This window comes from Planococcus citri, chromosome 5 (assembly GCF_950023065.1).
Source record: "Planococcus citri chromosome 5, ihPlaCitr1.1, whole genome shotgun sequence".
Taxonomy (NCBI): Eukaryota; Metazoa; Arthropoda; class Insecta; order Hemiptera; family Pseudococcidae; genus Planococcus; species Planococcus citri.
Window position 1 is genome coordinate 58,650,779 of NC_088681.1, and position 21,943 is coordinate 58,672,721.

Sequence of the window (21,943 nt, forward strand, 5' to 3'; positions counted from 1 at the left end):
CAAAAGAAACCTTCCAAAGAATAACACAGATGAATCAGATGAACCAATGGAACTAGAATAGCAGCCAAGCTTAAGAGACATTTGGGAACTGCTTTAAAAAATAGATAAAAGAATTTCTCAAGTTGAAAACTCACAAAACAAGATCAAAGCAAAGAAACATCCATTGTTTAAAACCTCAAGACTGGGTCATAGATATTATGAAAAATAAATAGAGTACTCTTACTGGAGAGATACCTTATAAAATAGCAGAGCATACTATCACTGGAGAGAACGCTGCACATAGCATGTAACTAACTTGTTTAAAGTCAGATATATTACTTATTTAAGGTATCCTTTAGATTGTAATAAACCTTAATAAATAAAAAAATGAAAAATTGGTAATTAATTGATTGCCAAGGTGCTTGCATAATAAATTTGCATTGAATATTATTTTTCTTGATTGTGAGAATTTTATTTGCCAATGTTTGTTCATTTTTAATGAAGAAAAACTTGAATTGAGAAAATAGACCACATTCATAACTGATTTTTTATTTGGTATCTCAGCTATCTTTATTTTTTCTCTTTCGTTTCAAATTGGCGCCATTTCATGTGATGGAGAGAGTCCTTGGTGTGAGTCAATCTGCATCCTCTTGCATTGGGAACGTTGTTATTTTGAGAATGTCGTTCTTTTTCAATCAAACAAGCCTAAATGAACAGAAAAAATTTCATTTCATTTCAATAACTCTTTCGAGGCTCTCATAATTTATGATTAAATGATTCGGAAAATTGAACTTCTGTGATGTGTTTGTTGGAGCCCCTCCCCCATCAGATGAAAAATTGATGTAAAAAATGCAACAATACACGTTTTTTGTTTTTTTGAACCAAGTTTTCAAACATATTTTTGACCTTGCTCCGCTCAAATAGTAATTTTATTTGTCATTTTTCCGTCATAGGTAATTTAAGAAGCATTTTTGGGAAATCGTCTTGAATTTTGATTAAGTCCCTGAGTGAGGTTTTGAATAGAATGTTTTAATTTTCGATTCAGCGATCTATTCGGATTTAAAAATTGAAAATTGTCTCTTTTTTGTTGGAGAGGAGAGCGGTAGTGAGGGGAGGGTGGTTGGGAGGGTAGTTTTCAGCATTGGTTTTGCAAATTGAAGTACAATTTCTGATGATTGGAAGAGATGAGCCATTAAATTATTTCCAGAATGTTTTGATTTGTTCGCTTACCTTTTTCAACGTAGTACGAAATCCACTGATTCAGCACTTTCAAATAAATAGGATTCTCGAACAGTTTATTATAGCTGTCGAAATCAACCGCTCCATTGCGGATACAATCGCGATAATCTATCGGTTTTTCATGACTCGTTAAAGTTTCCGGCAACTGCATACATAATATCATACAAATAGTCACAGGAGACGATTCCATATCACGATACAGCTCCTCCAAAGAATACGATCCACAATGGAAAAACCTCAACGTTCTGTTCAACGTTTCGATGTAGATTTCCATTAAATAAGGAAAGTGTTTCTCGAAAACGTCGAATTTCATACTGCTCAACGTGAAGTAAAGTATGTCATAAGCTGGAGACTGCCAAGATGAGCACTGGAAATCGATCAACTTCATTTTTTTAACATTGCCATATTTGTCGAACTTGAATAACGTGTTTCCCAACCAGCAATCTCCATGAGTCAGGACGTTGAACCGATACCTATTTGGGTTCATTTCTTGGCACAGTTTTTCATACATTTGGTCTTTGATTTGAAGAATTTTTTCCCTTAGTCCAAATTTTGGATCTATGCAATTAGCAAGCTGTTCGCAATTATTATTCAAGTACACGATGGTCTCATCTGCCAGCTCAGTTTCGGTCAAACAAGGGATCACTTTGATGGCCCTGTCCAGTTTGGAATTTTGATCCAGTTTTACCGATAAAGCGTGAAATTTGGCTAGACTTTTCAAAACCAGGTAACATTGCTCGTAATCCAATTGCTGGACTCGGTCTGCCATTTTGTAGCCGGATAGTGAAAGATCTTTCATGATCAGCGAATGTTGATCATTGGCGTAGTATAACTTGGCACCGACACGTTCTCCGTCGATTTTATACATTTCTTCGAGCACTTGGGTGTAAATTCGGTATTCTTTATCATATACTTTGTACTTTAACGCGATCGTGTACATAGGATGGGCTGAAGGTACTTTTAGAATAAATGATTTCTTGAATATTCTACCACGTCTTTGATATTCGACTTTGAGTCGTGATAATTGCGAAGTGTTGTTGTTGCCTAATGCGATTATATTCGATTTGATTCGCCAGTTTAGAATGGTCACTTTGGAGGATGAATCGGCGCTCAGCATTTTACTCAGGAGTTCGTTGTTGATCTCCATCTATAAAAGGAATGCTTGGGTGTGAGTATGTGATGAAGCGTAAAAAAAAAAAGTGAATATGTAGATTTTTGGCTTACCGTAGGTTTTCTTAATTATAATGGCAGTCGATTGTACGAACAACTTGTTGAATGTGAAGCACAAACACAACAGTGATGTGATAAAAATCCACATAAGTATTTCTTGTTCGTATTTTTTTTTTGAGTGTTTACCTTCGACTCGATGTGGCTTAGTTGGAGTAGTAGATGATAGAACCGTAATGTAATTTTAATTTATGCGTAATTATATTTCCTGACTGTATTGACCGTGAAGAGTTCTATTTGAGCATTGATCGAAGGAGAGGAGAGGTGAAGAAATTCTACATTTTGTGATTTTTTTCGAGGAACTTAATTATCTTCAGGCTAACAAAGTTTTAAAAGTATGAAAAAGAAAAAAGAATAGACATAGATGCATTTTCGAATGTCTCGAATGATAACCTGAATTATAGAAATAAATGAAGCAGAACGATGTATTGCCAAACTCTCCCTAAATTTTCCTTTACTTACGATGTGTAATCTTAATACACGTCATGTGTGGTTTGTTTGTCAGGTCAAGTTGTTGAAAAAAATCATAAACGAGTCTTTGAAAAAAAAAAAGGAAAAAAGTGCGAAGAATCTTGTTTCGATAATTTTAATTTACATCCCTTCATAAAAAAAGTGTCAAATCTTCAGATTTGTGCGTTTTGAAGCATGCGGTGCTGAAAAATTTCCATATAAAAAAACTCACGAAAGACGGTAAGAAGTGGTCATCTCAGATCACGATAAACAGGAACTTGATTTGTTAAAAAATTTAGTTTTTTTGCTTTTGTTCCGAATTTCAGAACGATAGGTATTCTTTTGTTTGCTCCCCACAACAGGACCAATTTTCCCTTATTTTGGGCTAATTTCTTGCTAAAACATCCAAAAAGTAATAGTCATCGACTTAATTGTTCAATTGCGTCTCATTTTTCCAAAAAATATCCATAACAAAAAGTCTTCATTGTTGCCCTAGCTGCCTGAAAAGCCTTGTTTTTTTCGACAATGATTCCAAAAAATTCTATTTTTGCCTAAATTGTCTGTATTCTGCCAAAATTATATCCAAAAACATTGTTGGTAAAAATTGCCGAATAAGGTCCTGATTTTATGAATTTTTACCAGGATGTCTCGTTTCTTGCCAAAATTGCTAAGAAAGTCTTGCTGTTTTGCTAATACATCCAGGTAGTATTGATTTTTGCTTCAGTTGCATAAAAAGTCTCCCCCCCCCCCGCAAAATGTGAAATAAAAATCCTGTTTTCTGCCAAGAAGTCTTATTTTTTTTGCAAATATTGCCAACAAGTTCTAATTTTTGTCGGTAATTTTTGCCAAAAGTGTAAAAATCCCTGTTATTTGCCAACTACTGTAGAAAGTGTTGTTTTCTGTTTGAAATTTTGTAAACAAAATCCTATTTTTGGCAAAATTTCTGAGAAAGTCACGTTTTTTTCCATAAGTTGTCCAATCAAAAATCAGTTTTTTCTGCCAAAATTGTCTGTTTCTTGCTAAAATTGTCAGAATCTTCCGTTTTATTTCGACGTTGTCAGACAATCCTAAGTTTTGTCGAAATTGCCCTAAAAAAAGGCCCTTTTTGCCAAAATTGCTGTGGATGTAATGTTTTTTAAAATAAATTTTCCAATCTAAAATCAGGTTTTTTTGCCAAAATAGCCTGTTTTTTGCTAAAATTGTCAGAAATTTACGTTTTATTTATTTCAAAACTGTCAGACAATTCTATAAGTTTCGTCGGAATTGCTAAAAAAAAAGCATTTTTTTTTGCCTGTTCTCACCAAAATTGCTGAGGGAGCCATGTTTTTTTTTATAATTATAAAATAAACCCTGTTGTTTTTATTGCCAAAACTGTTTGTGTTTTTTTTTCTTTTGCTGAAATTGTCAGACAGTTTTAAACGTAGGTTTTGTCAAAATTGGCAAAAGACGTCGTGATTTGTCTAAACTGTCATAAAATATCTATGGTACTTATCTTCAATGTCGAAATTATCATGTTTTTGCCAAAATTGCCGAGGGAACCCATGTTTATTTTTCAAAAATTACTTATTGAAGAAAAATCAGGTTTTTTGCCAAAATTGCTGAAAAAAAGTCCTGTTTGTCAGAAGTGTAAAACAGTCCTGTGTTTTGTCAAAATTATTAAAAAAAAAGTCGTCTTTTCTGTCAAAATTGTCAAAAAGCCATATCTGTCCAAACTTCCAAAAAAAAGTCACGTTTTCTATCTTAATCGTCACAAAAATCCTATTTTTTGCCAAACTGGCAAAGAAAGTCCTCTTTTTTTGCTGAAACATTCAAACTGATTTTTGCCTTATAATGTATTGTCTAAAAAGTTATGTTTTTTTTTTCAGAATTGTCTATTGAAAGTCTTGTGTTTAGCCAAAATTATCTAACCATTTGGTTTTCTGTCTAATGTTTTCTGCTTTAATCGTCAAAAAAATGCTATTTTTTTGACAGTAAGTGAAGTGTCCTGCTTCTTTCTTTCTTTTTTTTTTTTTTTCAATCAAACTTTGCAATTTTCCTTTAATTTAAGAGTATTCTCCACGGCATGCATTTAGAATTTTTTTTCATTTTCTTTTCCTAGTTTAGTTTGAAAACACAAAACATTTGACTCGAAAAAAATTTAGGTACACTCTGCTCTAAACAAATTGACTCTATTCATAAGTACAAACGTTAATTAAAAATTTTAAATGATTTTGCTAAATTATTTCTGGAAGAAAAATACTGTACTGGTAATTCGCCAACGCAACGTATGGATTGACCCATTTTCTTCAACGTTCTGTATAGAGATGCCTCGTCAATCCCAATTGAACAAACCTGCAACAAAAATATAGGTAGAATTTATGCATCGTCATTGGAAATTCATCCCAGCTCATATCATCTCAGTTACTGAAATGTTCAATAGGCAAGTTCAATCACCTTTTTTATGATAGTAGGAAATCCATTGATTCAAAACTTTCACATAATGTTCATTTTCGAAGAATATCTCGTGATAAGCGGCATGGTCAAAATTACCATCTTTGACAAACATTTCATACACTTTTGGATTTTCATATCCGTGTAACAATTGAGGCAAACGACTGCACAGGTTCATTATCACAGTAGCTGGTAGATTTTCCATATCACGATACAATTCTTCCAACGAATACAAATTTCAACGTTTTGTTCAACGTATTAATGTAAGTTTCCATTAAAAAATCAAAATGTTTCTCGAATACATCGAACCGCATACTACAGATAGTGAAACCCAATATATCGAATATTGGAGATGACCAGGATGAGAACTGGAAATCGATTAACTTGACTTTCATCACATCACCATACCTGTCGTATTTGAATAACGTGTTTCCCAACCATAAATCTCCGTGATTCAAAACATTGAACGTGAATCGATCTGAAGTTAATTCTTGGCAACACATGTCGAATATGTGGTTTTTGATTTGGTGAAATTTTTCATTAAGACCGAATTTAGGAAGTACAATTTTTGCCAATTGTTCACAACAATCTCTAGGGTATTCTTTGTCTTCTTCGTTCAGTTCAGTGGTGTCTATCCATAGCTTTCTTTTAACAACTGGGTTTATTTTTGAGCACTGATTCAACTTTACCGATAGCCCGTGAAATTTGGCTAGTTTCTTTAAAACCAAATAACAGTGGTCGAAATCCAGTTGCTTGGTGCGGTCTGCTGTTTTGTACCCGGATAAAGAGAGATCCTTCATCATCAGCGAGTATTTATCATCGGTGTAGTATAATCTGGGGCCCATGTGTTCGCCATCGATTTTATACATTTCTTGGAGCACTTCGGTGTACATAGGGTATTCTTTCTCGTACATTTTGAATCTGACTCCGATAGTGTATACGGGATGAGTCGATGGTATTTTTAGGATAAACGATTTTTTGAATATTTTACCTTTTCTTTGGTATTCGACCATCAAACGAGAGAGCATCGATGAGTGATTGTTTCCTGGAGCTATGTCATCTTTGATGTGCCAGTCCAGTATGGCAGCTTTGGACGACGAATCTCCGCTTAGAATCTTACTCAGTAGTTCGGTGGTGATTTCCATCTCGAGCTAAGGAATGATTAGATTGAAAAGCAAATAGGAAATGGATTTTGTTATTTTATTAGCTATATTAGGTGCGTATTATGTACTTACGTTTGTATTCGTCGTAGGATAGATACTTATGAAGTGTAATTTTGTGTGTTTAAAGTGCTGCAATGCCTCGATAAGATATGACTAATTTTTCTGATCGCTGGGAGTGTTAATCGTGTGGGTTGATTGAGTTTTCAAGTGTGTGTGTGAACAAGTTTTCATGAATCGAATTATTAGGTGGGGAAAATATCTTTTTAGTAACCTAATTTTACCAAAAAAAATGTAACCTGTTGGCTCGAAGAATTACTAGGTAAATATTCAATCAAAAACGCGTCCTCAAGAGTTGAGAGCATTAGGGGTAAAAAAGTGGTTAAAGGATAAAATTTTAGAAATTTTAAATAAAAAATTTTTCAAGTCTCGCTTTCTGCCAAAAATTTGCCAAAAGTCTGGTATTCTATCAAATTTTCCATAATTGTCAGAAGTCGTGCGTTTGCCAACAATTATAAAAACTCGGTTTTTATACGAGTAATTTTCATTTTTTTTCTTCCATAAATTTCCAAAGCCCAACTTTTTTGCTCAAAAAATATTATAATTCTCATTATTTGCTAAAACTTTGCTGAAAATTTTTGCTTTATGGCAAAAAATTCCATCAGGTTTGTCTTTTATTTTCCCCAAAATTGCCGGAAAAGTCTCCCTTTTTTGCCAAAAAGTTGCAAAATAGGAATAGTCTCACTTTTTAAACAAAAATTGTAAAAATGTACATACATATTTGCCAAGAGTACCCGAAATGTCCTGCTGTTTGCTAAGATGGCCGAAGTTGCCCGATCGAGTTTCATTATCAGATTCTAATGGGAACTTATTGTTTCGTGCTTTTTGTGTGTTTTTTTCTAGATTAAAATGTTTTACGCTGGTTTTGTAAGTTTTTTGATTACGTTTTCAAACTTTCTTGGTCAAGCACCAAAGATTGCATTTTTTCTTTTTTTTTTTTTTTTTTTTTTTTAGAAAAAATGGAGTTATGCCCTGTAAATTTTTCAATTTTAACAATTTTTTGAAGCCTTAATTAGGAAATACATATTTAATGTCTTAAAATACAGTATTTCTTTCCTTTTTTTCAATTTCGAAAGTTCACAAGAGAAAGTTTCACATAACGACTAAATTCGAAAAAAATAGAGTAAAATGCCGCGAAGATTTGAAAAAATTAATTTTCAAATGTGAGATTCAGAAAAAATTTAATAAGAAATTTCGATGTTTTTGAATTTTGGAAAAAAAACAACTCATTTTTGGATGAAATCAGAATTTATTTGTAGTGAGAAAAAGTAACAAAACTTTGAAAGTTTCAATTTTGGTATTGAATTTGAAGAAGCATATTCGCAAAATAAATTTTAAAAGCACTCAAAACCTTGTATGTTTATCGTGTGACTTGGGAAATTTTGAAAAATGAAAATTTCTCTTGCAAGGAGAACTCTGGTGGTGCAGTTTTCCACGTTTAATGGAAGTATTGTAACTAAATTCTCAAAAGAATAATTTGAAAGAATTCTGAATTTTTATTCAACAGTTGAGCTCAACTTTCTATCAAATCAGAAATTTACTTCGTTTCATTCTTTTTTTGCCAGAATTTCTGAAGGAGTCGTGTTTTTTCCCCCAAAAATTATCAAATAAAAATTAGGTTTTTTGCCAAAATTGCCGAAAAAAGTAACCTTTTTCGTCAAAATCGTCAGAATTTCACGTTTATTGTCAGAGCTGTCAAACAGTCCTGTTTTTTGCCAAACAGGCAAAGAAAGTCCTTTTTTAGCTAAAACATTCAAAAATACCAATTTATGTCTTGATTGTCTAAAAAGTTCTGTTTCTTTTTTTTTTTTTTTGAAAATTGCCTATTGAAAGTCTTATTGTGTTTTGCCAAAATTATCTAAACATTATTGTTTTCTGTCTAAACGTCATGAAGGGTTTCTGTTTTCTGCTCAAATCGTCAAAAAATGCTACCTAATTTTAAGGCAGTGAGTGAAGTCCTGCTTTTTTCTCTTTTTTTCAATCAAACTTTGAGATTTTCCCTTAATTTAACTTGGTATTCTCTTCGAATTTTAGATTTTTTTTTCCATTTTCTTTTCCTAGTTTTGTTTGAAAACACAAAACATTTTGACTCGAAAAAAATTCAGGTTTGATTGAATGTACACTCTGCTCTGCTCTCCCCTTCCCCCTACTCAATTAAAATATTTTGACAGACGTCCGTCCTGCCATGAGACCCGATGTTGTCCTGCTTGAACATTTCGTTGTTTTATTTTTATTATGTAGCTCGTAAATCGACATCAACAACCACTTGATTGTTGATTTTCTAGTCAACATCAACTTACTGAGGAAGAAGTAAAAATCCTTGGGAGTGAAAAAACAGAGCTGACAGAATCTGAGATGGCATGGACAGAATAAATATAGTGTGACTATTAATCATGCCAGCACTATTAAAGAGGAATTTGGCGTTGAACATTGACTGCAAAAAAAATAATAATAAATAAACTGAAAGATAATAGCTTTGTTTTAAGAGTTGGAAATTTTTATGAGCAGAATTCTTGCAAAAAGTGAACAGATTAGCTCTATTGAATGTTGAATGATTTTTGAGTTATTTCTTGAAGAAGATTATTGTATTGGCAATATATCAACATGTGGATTGACCCATATTCATCAACATTCTGTATAGAGAGTCTCGTCATTCCCAATTGAACAAACCTGCAACGAAAATATAGAATTTTTACATTGTTGTTTGAGAATTAATATCATCTCAGTTTCTCAAATGTTCAATAGGCAAGTTCAATCACCTTTTTTATGATAATAGGAAATCCATTGATTCAAAACTTTCAAATATAGCTCGTTTTTGAAGAAAAGCTCGTGATAACCCACTTGGTCAAAATCACCATCTTTGATAAACATTTCATATCCTCCTGAATTTTCATACCCGTGTAACAATTGAGGCAAACGACTACATAGGTTCATGATGACAGTTGCAGGTAGATTCTCCATATCACGATACAATTCTTCCAACGAATACAAATAACATTGTCCAAATTTCAACGTTTTGTTCAACGTATCGATATAAGTTTGCATTAAAAAATCAAAATGTTTTTCGAATACATCGAACCGCATACTACAGATAGTAAAACCCAATATATCGAATACCGGAGATGTCCAAGACGAGAACTGGAAATCGATAAACTTTACTTTCATCACATCACCATACTTGTCGTATTTGAATAACGTGTTTCCCAGCCATAAATCTCCATGATTCAAAACATTAAACGTAAATCGATCTGAAGTTAATTCTTGACGTAACATGTCGCATATATCGGCTTTGATTTGGTGTAATTTTTCATTAAGACCGAATTTGGGATGTGCAATTTTTGCCAGTTGTTCACAACTATTCCTATGAAATTCTTTATCTCGTTCGTCCAATTCAATACCGTCTATCCATAGCTTTCCTTTAATGGATGGGGTTATTTTTGAACACTGATTTAGCTTTACCGATAGACCGTGAAATTTTGCTAATTTCTTTAAAACCAAATAACAATGGTCGAAATCCAGCTGCTTGGTGCGGTCTGCAGTTTTGTACCCGGATAAAGAGAGATCTTTCATCATCAACGAGTATTTATCATCGGTGTAGTATAATCTGGGGCCTATGTGTTCGCCATCGATTTTATACATTTCTTCGAGCACTTCGGTGTACATAGGGTATTCTTTCTCGTACAGTCTGAATTTGATTCCGAAATTGTACGCAGGATGAGTCGAGGGTATTTTAAGAATAAACGATTTCTTGAAAATTTTACCTTTTCTTTGGTATTCGACCATCAAACGAGAGAGCATCGATAAGTGATTGTTTCCTGGAGCTATGTTATCTTCGATGTGCCAGTCCAGAATGGCAACTTTGGATTTTGAATCTCCGCTTAGAATCTTGCTCAGTAGTTCGTTGGTAATCTCCATTTTGAGCTAAGGAATGATTAAAATTGAAAACCTAATAAGAAATAAATTTTGTTATTGTATTAGCAATGTAGGTGCGTATAATGTACTTAGTACTTACGTTTGTATTCGTCGAAAAATAAAAACTTGTGGTGCGTGATTTCTTGTGTTTAAAGTGCTGGGTCTCACGATAAGATATGAATAATTTTTCTGATCGCTGGGAGTGTTAATCGTGTATTGATTTTTCAAGTGTGTGCGAGCAAGTCATCACGAATCGAATTATAGGTGGGGAAAACATATTTTTTGTGGCTCACTTTTACCGAATAAATGTAATTGGCTCGAAGAATTAATAAATATTCAGTCAGAAACACATCTTTGAGTTTTGAGAGAATTAGAGGTAAAAAAGTGGTTGAAGAATAAAATTTCGTAATTTTGAATTTAAAAAATTTATCAAGTCTCGCTTTTAGTCGAGAATTGCAAAAAGTCTCGTATGTATTTTATCAAATTTGACAAAAAATTTGTGTCTTGCCTAAAATTTCGATTTTTTTGGCGAAAAATTCCAAATCGCCAGTAATTGTGTCAGAAGTTGTACTTTTGCCAAAAATTATAGAAACTCTCACTCTATACGAGATAATCTTTATTCTTTTCCATAAATTGCCAAAGCCTAACTTATTTTCCCAAAAATTGTAAGTACAGTATCAATTTTTGCTAAAACTTTGTTTTAAAATTTTCTTTTTCGAAAAAAATTCCATCAAGGTCAAATTTTTCCCAAAAATTGCCAGAAATGTCTCCCTTTTTTGCCAAAAAATTGCAAAATAGGAATAGTCTAACTTTTTAAGCAAAAATTGTAAAAATGTATAACTTTTTTGCCAAGAATACTTGAAAAGTTCTAGCTGTTTTTCGCTAAAGTGGCTGGAGTTGCCCGATCTAGTTTATTATCAGATTTTTAAGGGAACTTATTGCTTCGTGATTTTTTTCTTACATTGAATTCAATTGAAATATTTTGTTTTTTTTTTTACCAAAGTTTGCTTTTTTTTCTGAAAAAAATGGAGCAGTACGAGGTCTGTATTCTCAACATCCACTCGCCAAAGAAATAATCTCTTATTTGACCTCATTACCTATTGGTCATGTTAAACTGGCATGGATTCCTGGACACAAAGGCTGTTAGACTGTAAACAAGCCCTTCTGGGATATAAAAGAAGGATGAGAATAATCCCCTAATGAGTGAAAGATTAAAAATATCCTTATAGGGATATTCCTGATATCAAGAAGAAACTACATATTTACTTACCCTTTGCTAATTTAGCTTATACCACACAAGTGTCATCTACGTTAACATAATAAACAGATCTATGTGTTACCGTTAATGTGTTTACTCCAGGTAATGTATGAAATAACTAGTTATTCCATACATTACCTGAGAAAGTGTGAAATTGAATTTTTTCTACACTTCACCTAGTTATTTCATACATACACGAGGTGTGCATTGTTAAAGTATGAAATCAATGAATGAACTGTGATAAAGTAAGAAATGAAGTTAAATTCAAAGCTAGAACAGGGTGTCCCGCCACAGAATACCCTCCAAGCCCCAGGAGCAGATTTTTGGCCACTCAAAAAAAAGTTTTTTTCATCTTGTACTTTACTTTCAACATTACACCATTGAGCAACCATGATAGGTAGAGTATTGAGGTTTGCCGGGCTCGATAGCAAATTCAACGTAGAATTTTTTGATATGGCTAATAACTGCGCCAGATGAATAGGAAGAGTTGTACCAAGCAGAATAGTTGGAAAAACGTGTTCAAAAATTGACATTTTTTTTTGTTTTCGTAAAAAACCTAAAAAAAAGTTTTCCTCATGACATGTCCTTTTCATCAGTTGCCTTGAATTGAAAAAGTGTGACATTTTTGGTAATGCAAACCCCCCCTCTCTATCTCAATTTGTAAAAAAAGTTTCATCACTTTCAATGCTGAACAAAAACTTGGAAAAATTCCAAAATTTCATTTTTTAAATCTCATTTAAAGATCTGGTGCAGTTATTAGCCACATCAAAAAATTCTACGTGAAATTTGCTATCGAGCCCAGCAAACCTCAATTTTTAACAGTTCATTTCATGATTTAACTGATCACACCTCGCTATTTCATAGAATAACTAGTTTCTTCATACATTACCTACACATTAATGGTAACATATATGTGATGCGCTCTGTGAAATAGGACCACAAGTCGGAAAATAAAATTGTTCAGTACATTAAAATAATCGAATTGTGATGACAAATATCAATTTTCAAGTTTTGTTATACCTATTTTGAAAGAACACACTTCTAAGAACTTGTCTACAAATTTTCAGCGCAAAATATTGGTTAGTTCGTCCATAATTATGTGTTATAAAAGCGCATATCAGATTTTTAAAAAGGATCACAAGTCAGTAATCACGTTTTGGTGATGTTTTTCTGCTCTTTCCTGTTATTTATGTTAGTTTCACAATAAAATTAGTTGTATACCATTAGAAAACCCATTTTTAGAAACGTTTGTGGTGGCTGGGTGACTGTGGTAACAGCTTAGCACGCCGGAGGTTGCGAGTTTCAAGTCATGAGTTTTTGTAAAATTATCATTTTTTACACATTTTTACGTTTTTTTTTCAAATTTCTTGCGTCATTTTCCTACTTTTGTGAGTAATGAATTTATGCATGCCTTGCATAATATCAGAACCATCCATCCATACCTATAACGTAATTTTTTTTTTACAGCATCGCATGGTACCCAGGATACACATATTAAAATTTCAGATCGATATGTAAAGTAGTTTTGAAGTAAAAAAATAATATGTGCTCGGAAACGCAAAAAAACTTTGAACTAATTTTTCTCAAAAAGCATTTTTTCAAAATTAAAACTTTGAGGCGCCGTGTCTCGGGTATTTTTCAACCAATTTTCGATATTTTTATCTCAAAATGTTCGGAATGAAGTCCTCTAATAATTAAGCAAAAAAAATCAATTTTGATTTTTCTGACTTGTGGTCCTGTTTCACAGAGCGCATCACATATGCATCAATTAGGTTCACAGATTCGCGAAATAATTAAAACACAGATTTGTTTCACCAATGTAATCATTGTAGTTACATCACATTTAATCTCTTAAATATTATAAGGTTTTTCATAATGTACACATTCACCTGATAAAAACGTAATTAGAAGAAAGCGCTGTGCTTGATTATCTAATCAAGTGTAAGATACAAATTCACCAATCCATAAAAAGAGCAAATAATAAAAGAACTTAAAACTATACTCTGCTTAATCGATTTTAAAAGATAGAGGACTAAATGCTCAGACCAACGATTCATAGATCGCTTAGGACCATTCTGACTCACCCATCTACCACAAAAGATGAACAAGAAGTGATCTCGAGATCGAATCTACTCGTAGCTAAAGTTATACCTGCAGTTTTGGGTCGATCTCAAGAGATTATAAGCTAGCGCTACATTATCAAATATGGGAAATATAAAAATGTTAACAGCGCGAATCTCCGCTAATTCTTGAGTACACCCTTCGAATTCGCGAGTACTTGCTTCTTACCTTAATAAATCAAACGATCCTGAAGTTGTCAAGACCTAAAGGACCAAATTATCGATACCTATAGGATCTCACCGAAGACAGTGAGGCCATAATGCCACCTTACAAGACATTGCAGGGAACGAATCAGGTGATAAAATGGCAAAAGAAGCAGCCTCACTTCAGCCAGTACTAAACATACCACTTACCAGTCCATAGTATTGATTTCAAAACTATGGTGAAAAACAAGTTGTACCCAGAATGGTCTAATAATTGGAATTATATCAACACATCTAATAAACTGAGATCCATCAAACCTTTAGCCAAATTCTAGTCCACCTCCTACCAAATTAACCACCAAGAAGAAACAGCTCTATGTAAAATGCGTATTGGTCACTCAAAACTTACTCATAAATAGGGCTAGGATTTTTATGATAATGCTTTTTTTTGTAGCAACACCTTATACGGCATAAATATATTTTCTTTGCGTTTCATTCCATTTGGAGGTGAATGGTGAAAGTTGATAGTGCTTTTTTTAGGTCTAAATGCTGTAAAATGCTTATCTTGGCCAAAAACAGTGGGAAATTTTGCTTTTTTGGGGCTTTTTTTCGTCGTTAGCGCTTTTTTTTTGGTAAAAAATTGGTAAAATTGAAGAAATTAGTTCCAAAAATTCAAAAATTTACCTATCAACTTTTTGCACATTTTTGAAGAATATTATGGTAATATATCAACATGTGGAGTGGATTGGCCCATATTCTTCAACATTCTGTACAGAGAGCCACGTCATTCTCAATTGAACAAACCTGCAACAAAAATATAGAATTTTTACTTTGTTGTTAGAAATTACTATCATCTTGATTACTCAAATGTCCATTTAGACAAGTTCAATCACCTTTTTTATGATAGTAGGAAATCCATTGATGCAAAACTTTCAAGTATAGCTCGTTTTTGAAGAAAATCTCGTGATAAGCCACCATTTCATGTCCTCCTGGAATTTCATACCCGTGTAACAATTGAGGTAGACGACTGCACAGGTTCATGATGATAGTAGCTGGTAGATTCTCCATATCACGATACAATTCTTCCAACGAATACAAATCGCATTGTGCAAATTTCAACGTTTTGTTCAACGTATCGATGTAAGTTTGCATTAAAAAATTAAAATGTTTCTCGAATACATCAAACCGCATACTACAGATAGTAAAACCCAATATATCGAACACTGGAGGTACCCAGGATGAGAACTGAAAATCGATGAACTTGACTTTCATCACATCACCATACCTGTCGTATTTGAATAACGTGTTTCCCAGGCACAAATCTCCATGATTCAAGACATTGAACGTAAATCGATCTGAAATTAATTCTTGACGTAACATGTCGCATATATCGTCTTTGATTTGGTGTAATTTTTCGTAAAGACCGAATTTAGGATGTACAATTTTTGCCAGCAGTTCGCAACAACGTCGTGGACATTCTTTATCTCGTTCGTCCAATTCAACACCGTCTATCCATAGCTTTCCTTTAATGATTGGGTTTATTTTTGAACACTGATTTAGCTTTACCGATAGACCGTGAAATTTAGCTAATTTCTTTAAAACCAAGTAACAGTGGTCGAAATCCAGCTGCTGGGTGCGGTCTGCTGTTTTGTACCCGGATAGAGAGAGATCTTTCATCATCAACGAGTATTTATCATCGGTGTAGTATAATCTGGGGCCTATGTGTTCGCCATCGATTTTGTACATTTCTTCGAGCACTTCGGTGTACATAGGGTATTCTTTTTCGTACAGTTTGAATTTTATTCCGAAATTGTACCTAGGATGAGTCGAAGGTACTTTAAGAATAAACGATTTCTTGAAAATTTTACCTTTTCTTTGGTATTCGACCATCAAACGAGAGAGCATCGATAAGTGACTGTTTCCTGGAGCTATGTTATCTTCGATGTGCCAGTCCAGAATTGCTACTTTGGATTTCGAATCTCCGCTTAGAATCTTGCTCAGCAGTTCGTTGGTGATTTCCATCTTGAGCTGAGGAATGATTACGTAAATTAAAAACATAGTAAGAAATAAATTTGTAATTTTATTAGCCATATAGGTGCGTATTTTGTAGGTACTTACGTTTGTATTCGTCGAAAAATGAAAACTTATGAGGAGTGATTTCTGTTGTTTGAAGTGCTACGATCCCACGATAAGATATGAATAATTTTTCGGGATCGCTGGCAGTGTTAATCATGTATCGATTTTTCAAGTGTGTGTGAGCAAGTTATCACAAATCAAATTATAGGTGGGGAAAGCATATTTTTTGTTGCCTACTTTTACCAAATGAATGTAAATTGGCTTGAAAAATTGATAAATATTCAGTCAGAAACGCACCTTTGAGTTGCAAGATAAAATTTCATACTTAATTATTAATCCATAAATTTCATAATATATATTGACAATTTTTTTCGCAAAAATTTAAATTGTTCAAGTCTCGCTTGCAGGCGAAAATTGCAAAAAGTCTCATCTATTATTAATACTTATATCAAATTTGATAAAAAATTACGTGTCTTGCCTTTGCGATTTTTTTTGACGAAAAATTTCAAGTCGTCAATAATTGTCAGAAGTCGTGATTTTGCAAAAAAAAATTATACAAACTCTCGCTTTTTATACGAGTGAGTAATTTTCATTATTTTTCTTCCATAAATTGCCAACACTTAACTTTTCTTAAGATTGTTACATTAAATCAGTCAAAAAAAAAATTGTTTAAAAGCCTTGCCTTTGTTAATAATTTTCGTAGTCTCGCGTTTAGCCAAAAATAACCAAACGTCTCGTCATCTGTCATAATTGCTACAAGTCTCATTTTTTGCTAAAACTTTTCTAAAAATGTTTGCTTTTCCGCAAAAAATTCCAAGGTTGACTTTTTTTTTTCGAAATTGAGAGAGAACGTCCTGCTTTTTTGTCAAAAAATTGCAAAATAGAAATTCTCACTTTCTGAACAAAAATGTAACCTTAAAAGTGTTGCTTTTTGTTAAAAAATTTTTTTTCATTGAATTCAATTGAAAAGTTTTGTTTTTTTTGTGATTTTTTCCACATTAAAAATATGTTTTACGCCTCACGTTTTGTAAGTTTTTTCGTTACGTTTTCAAACGTTTTTGGTAACCAACGATTAGATATTTTTTTTTGGAAAAAAGGGAGTACGAGTCTTGTAAATTTCAAAAAATTTTCAATTTTAAGAATTTTTTAAACCCTTAATAAGGAAACATTCAATGTCTTGAAATACAGCGTTTCTTTTCTTTTTTTTTTCAACTTTGAAAGCTCACAAGAATAAGTTCCACGTTGCGACAAAATTGGAAAGAAATGGAGTAAGATGCCTCAAAGGTTTTTGATTTGAAAAAACTTCAATTTTGAAATGTGAGATTCAGAAAAAAGAACAAAATTTAAATGTTTTTGAATTTTGAAAAATTGTATACCTATCATTTTGAATAAAATTTTTCTAGTGAGCAAAAGTGCACAAATTTTGAAATTTTGTTACTGAATTTGATAATTCTTGAAATCATATTCCCAAAATAAATTTTAAAACCGTTCAAAAATTTGTATGTTTATTATGTGAATTTAGAAATTCTGAAAAATGAAAATTTCTCCTGTAAGGGAAACCCTGCTGCTGCAGTACTTCCTATAGCCTACTTTCATTTTTCCAAAAAAAAAAAAATATATAACTATATCGAAAGAATTTTGTGTTTTTACTTGACTGCAGTTTAGTTGAATTCCCAATCAAATCAGAAAATGTTTTCGCTTTCTCCAAATTTTGTAATTTTCAATCTGAAATTCCAAAATGAAAATTTTGTCAAGTCGGAACCCCCCCTCCCTCTTTTCTTCCCTTTCACACGTTGCCACATTTCATTTCAATTGTTTCTAGAGAGCTGTCGAAGTTGACGTAGAGATTTTTTAGGGTATTACATTTTTTTTGTGGGTCTTAAAATTGTCGAAGGAGAGGAGAAACTGTAAAAATTGAAATTTCATCGTAAATTTTCTCAGATTTCGGTTTTTGTGCATGTGCTTACATGAAAAGTGTACACAAATCGTTCTACGGAAATCCTCAAATACTGAAATAATATTCTAATATTTCATTTTTAAAAAAAATCGTTATGTGTGATGTGAGTAGGTAATTTTTTTTTTTTAAGATTGAAATGTTTCATTGGATAATCCAAATCATGTACATATAAAACGTCGAATTTTTGCATTTTGAAGTTCAATGAGTATGAAGATTCTCTTGTTTAAAAAGAGGATAGGCATCAATGTAACTTACATAAAAACTAAACCTGTTCCTTGCGGGCATGGGTAAGAATTGCTTTGTGAGATTTTTCATGATTTGCGAAACAGATTGAGGGAATACAGATGCCTGCTTCATTAGAAAAGATTTATTGACGTACTGAGTACTTATTTCAATTTCAATAACTGCACAATTTATTTGCAATACGAATCTCTTACTCATGTATAATTATAGAAAAAATACCACATAAATTAATTGTGATTCAAGAGATGGAAGGTTGTTGTACCTATATAGTTGATCCTTCAGTCATTCAAATCGAACAAACCTATATAACAGAAAATTAGAAATGATACATTACTTGTGATTATTCAAATTTTTCTCACAATTATAGTTGCTCAAATGAATTACCCGAGTCCATTACCTTTTTTATCATAGTGAGAAATCCATTGCTCCCGAATTTTCAAATACAACTCGTTTTTTAGGAATTTATCATAATAAGCGGTGAGGTCCAATTCGCCATCTTTGATCATCATTTCATTTTTTATTGGATTTTCATGACCGTCTAACAGTACCGGTAAACGACAGGTCAGGTTCATGATTATCGTAATAGGAATATTTTCCATATCACGATATAATTCTTCTAACGAATACAAATCGCACTGGACATGTTTCAAAGTCTTGTTCAACGAATCGATATAGGTTTCCATTAAAAAATCGAAATGTCTCTCGAACACATCGAACCTCATACTGCAGATAGTAAAACCCAAAATATCGAATACCGGAGATGTCCAAGTTGAGTGTTGAAAATCGATGAATTTCACTTTCATCACCTCACCATACTTGTCATACAAAGGTCAGTCAACAAATAAGTTTCCCTCGTTCAGAAAATTAGGAAGGGAAATACCTAGGAACTTGAAATTTTTAGGGAATCTTGATACAACCTTTGAGCACCACTCTGCAAAATTTTATTCGGATCCGTTCAGTAGTTCGTTTATAATGAGAGTTTGAAGATGTGATAGGAGTTTTATAGCGTGTCCGAGGTTCAAGTGGCTCAACGAGGAGTAAAAAAAATTTTTATTTCGAAAAAAATACGTCAATGGATTTTTACAGATGCCTACTGATCCTCCATGAAGAAAAAATTGTCCTAATTTGAACAATATGTGAGTGGTGCCGAAAATCCAGCGGTGAGCGCACGAGCGTGTAAGTGATCACAGGGTAGGTTGCACAACTAGTGTTTCAAAAACGAACTCAACAGCCAAAATTGATGAAATTATACACAATAATCTTAATATCAGTATCAAAAACATCATATGTGAGCATGATGCTTCATATTTGACTGCCTAAAAAACATTATTGAACTTCAAAAGTCATTTTCAGTACCGCAAAATTTGAATGTGCTGCGTCACAAACAAAATTTCGCTGTTCATGTTGCTGCATGTCAAAAGAATAGTCAGAATTTGTGTAAGAATGATGAAAACTAGTTCCTTAACACAATGGTAACCAAAAACAGGGTTGAGTGCATCACTATGCCTCGCAAATTTGGCACAATCCCCATCGTGAAATCAATTCAAGTTTCAACTCGGACCCGCTATAACACTCCTACCACATCTTCAAACTCTCATTATAAACGAACAACTGAACGGATCCGAATAAAATTTTGCAGGGTGATGCTCAAAGGTTGTATCAAGATTCCCTGCAAATTTCAAGTTCCTAGGTATTTCCTTTCCTAATTTTCTGAACGAGGGAAACTTATTTGTTGACTGACCTTTGTATTTGAATAACGTGTTTCCCAACCACAAGTCGCCATGATTCAAAACTCTGAATGTGAATCGATCTGAGGTTATTTCTTGACGGAATCTGTCGCCTAAATCGTCTTTGATTTGGAGGATTTTTTTATGCAGAGTTGATTTTGGGCTTATGGTTTTCGCCACTTGTTCGCAAACACGTTTTGTCATTTTTCTATCTCGTTCATCCGGTTCTATATCGAAACATAGCATTCGTTTAATGGTGGAACTTAATTTCGAGTTCTGATTCAGCTTTACTGATAAACCATGAAACTTGGCCAATTTTTTCAAAACCAAGCAACAGTGATGGAAATCCAGCTGTTTGGTGCGGTCTGTTGTTTTGTATCCGGATAAAGAGAGATCTTTCATCATCAACGAGTATTTATCATCGGTGTAGTACAGTCTGGGGCCAATGTGTTCGCCATCGATTTTATACATTTCTTCAAGCACTTCGGTGTACATAGGGTATTCTTTCTCGTACATTTTGAATCTGACTCCGTAACTATATGCGGGATGAGTCGATGGTATTTTTAGTATAAACGATTTTTTGAATATTTTACCTTTTCTTTGGTATTCGACTATCAGGCGGGATAGCATCGATGAGTGATTGTTTCCTGGAGCGATGTTGTCTTCGATGTGCCAGTCAAGTATTGCAACTTTGCATGACGAATCTCCGCTTAGGATCTTACTCAACAGTTCGTTAGTGATCTCCATCTTGAATGAGTGAAGAAATATTCGAATTAGAAACTCGATGAAAATAAAATTTGCGATTGTATTAGCGAAATATATACCTACTTACGTTTATATTCGTCGAATGATATAAATTTAAAATTATGAACGTGTAGTCATAGTCCCCTGCCTACTACCTAATGACTTGACTGTTAAGTGTTGGGATGTCACGATAAGATATGAATATTTTTTTTAAATGTTGGGTGTGTAATCGTATCTATTATGTTGAATTTTCAAGTGTCTTATTATCATTTTACATGTAGATAGGTTTAGGTATAAAGTAAGGAAACATCACATTATCTATGTTATACCTATACCTATACCTATAATGATTGGGGGGGGGGGCTGTCAAGATTGAAATAGTGGTGAGAGTTGTAAAAATTGACAAGCAGAAAAATTGTGGTTGGGAATAGAATTCGTAATATTTTTATGACGAGTAATCATCACCCAAATGGCACTGTTCGTAAACTGAGATGAAGTTTGTTGATATAGATCTAGTAATATCTTCTAAATAAAACAAAATCCAATTCTATTTTTGTTGAAAGAATGCTTCAGAAAGGCACTATTTTAAAATTGAAATGACGGTGATAATATTTTGGTTTATATTTTCTGTGAATATTTTCAACGATTTTCTTGCACATATATTTTGATTGATTTTTTGTAAGATCTGGACAATTTTCTGTTTACAAACTCGAGTGTCAGTTTTACGAATTTTTTGTATTTTTTTTTTTTATCTGAAAATCTTATTATGTTTTTCTCATGATTCTGGGCGATTTTGACATGATTTCAGTTTTTTTTTTTTCATATTAATCAAGACTCATTTTTACCAGTTTTTGTGGAATCTTTCATTGACAAAATGTTCCTCTTAGCTATCTGATTATTTCTTGTAACTTTTTGGACAGCGTTCCATCATTTTTCACGCAACAATGACGATTTCCATCACTTTTTTCGTCATTTCCAAGTCAGTTGAGTCAACATTTTGAGCAACTTCAACAGCTAAAAATATGTACTCGTATATTTTTCAAATTTTCTTCTTGTTTATAGAAATTTTTTGTTCGTTTTTCTGTCAATTTTAAGCAATTTGAAAGATCATCGGTATCTTGTGCGAAAAGAAAGAGTGTAATGGGTTAATCACCATTATGGTCTAAAAACTCTGTGGTAGAATTTATAACTCCTTGCATCACTCTTGACCTTTCAAA

The 21,943-nt window shown here is 33.0% G+C and overlaps 4 protein-coding genes across 5 annotated transcripts; all 4 read right to left on the minus strand.

Moving 5' to 3' along the window:
* Window positions 1-512: 512 nt before the first annotated feature.
* On the minus strand, window positions 513-2,564 carry LOC135846450 (uncharacterized). Its single transcript, XM_065365547.1, has 3 exons — window positions 2,443-2,564; window positions 1,210-2,365; window positions 513-684 (listed from the first exon to the last, which is right to left on the minus strand). Exons 2-3 carry the CDS (start codon window positions 2,363-2,365, stop codon window positions 671-673), a joined length of 1,170 nt encoding a protein of 389 aa, XP_065221619.1. The 5' UTR covers window positions 2,443-2,564; the 3' UTR covers window positions 513-670.
* A 2,483-nt stretch (window positions 2,565-5,047) lies between these two features.
* LOC135848404 (uncharacterized) lies at window positions 5,048-10,641 on the minus strand. Its single transcript, XM_065368304.1, has 5 exons — window positions 10,558-10,641; window positions 9,305-10,491; window positions 8,267-8,289; window positions 5,329-6,476; window positions 5,048-5,226 (listed from the first exon to the last, which is right to left on the minus strand). The coding sequence occupies exons 2-4, from the start codon at window positions 10,458-10,460 to the stop codon at window positions 5,532-5,534; spliced, it is 2,124 nt and encodes a 707-aa protein (XP_065224376.1). The 5' UTR covers window positions 10,461-10,491; window positions 10,558-10,641; the 3' UTR covers window positions 5,048-5,226; window positions 5,329-5,531.
* A 2,879-nt stretch (window positions 10,642-13,520) lies between these two features.
* On the minus strand, window positions 13,521-20,929 carry LOC135846891 (uncharacterized). Of its 2 annotated transcripts, none has more exons than XM_065366237.1 (5): window positions 20,815-20,929; window positions 18,653-20,729; window positions 16,098-18,556; window positions 14,873-16,007; window positions 13,521-14,783 (listed from the first exon to the last, which is right to left on the minus strand). In XM_065366237.1, exons 4-5 carry the CDS (start codon window positions 15,999-16,001, stop codon window positions 14,770-14,772), a joined length of 1,143 nt encoding a protein of 380 aa, XP_065222309.1. In that variant the 5' UTR covers window positions 16,002-16,007; window positions 16,098-18,556; window positions 18,653-20,729; window positions 20,815-20,929; the 3' UTR covers window positions 13,521-14,769. The 2 variants fall into 2 exon arrangements, with proteins under 2 accessions (XP_065222309.1, XP_065222310.1); XM_065366238.1 differs by having other exon boundaries at window positions 20,811-20,906.
* Window positions 19,842-20,729, minus strand: LOC135848405 (uncharacterized). The gene has a single exon (XM_065368306.1). It carries the CDS (start codon window positions 20,727-20,729, stop codon window positions 19,842-19,844), a length of 888 nt encoding a protein of 295 aa, XP_065224378.1.
* Window positions 20,930-21,943: the final 1,014 nt, after the last annotated feature.

Excerpts from the sequence above, each read along its gene's own strand:
- LOC135846450 (XM_065365547.1), bottom strand. The coding sequence starts at position 2,365 with ATGGAGATCAACAACGAACTCCTGAGTAAAATGCTGAGCGCCGATTCA.
- LOC135848405 (XM_065368306.1), bottom strand. The coding sequence starts at position 20,729 with ATGGAGATCACTAACGAACTGTTGAGTAAGATCCTAAGCGGAGATTCG.
- LOC135848404 (XM_065368304.1), bottom strand. The coding sequence starts at position 10,460 with ATGGAGATTACCAACGAACTACTGAGCAAGATTCTAAGCGGAGATTCA. Across the intron at positions 8,290-9,304 it reads TTCCTATTATCATAAAAAAG|CTAAAAAAGGACTTTCTTTG; the intron begins GTGATTGAACTT and ends TGAATGTTTTAG. Across the intron at positions 6,477-8,266 it reads AAAAAGGACTTTCTTTGCCT|CTCGAGATGGAAATCACCAC; the intron begins GTTTGGCAAAAA and ends ATCATTCCTTAG.
- LOC135846891 (XM_065366237.1), bottom strand. The coding sequence starts at position 16,001 with ATGGAAATCACCAACGAACTGCTGAGCAAGATTCTAAGCGGAGATTCG.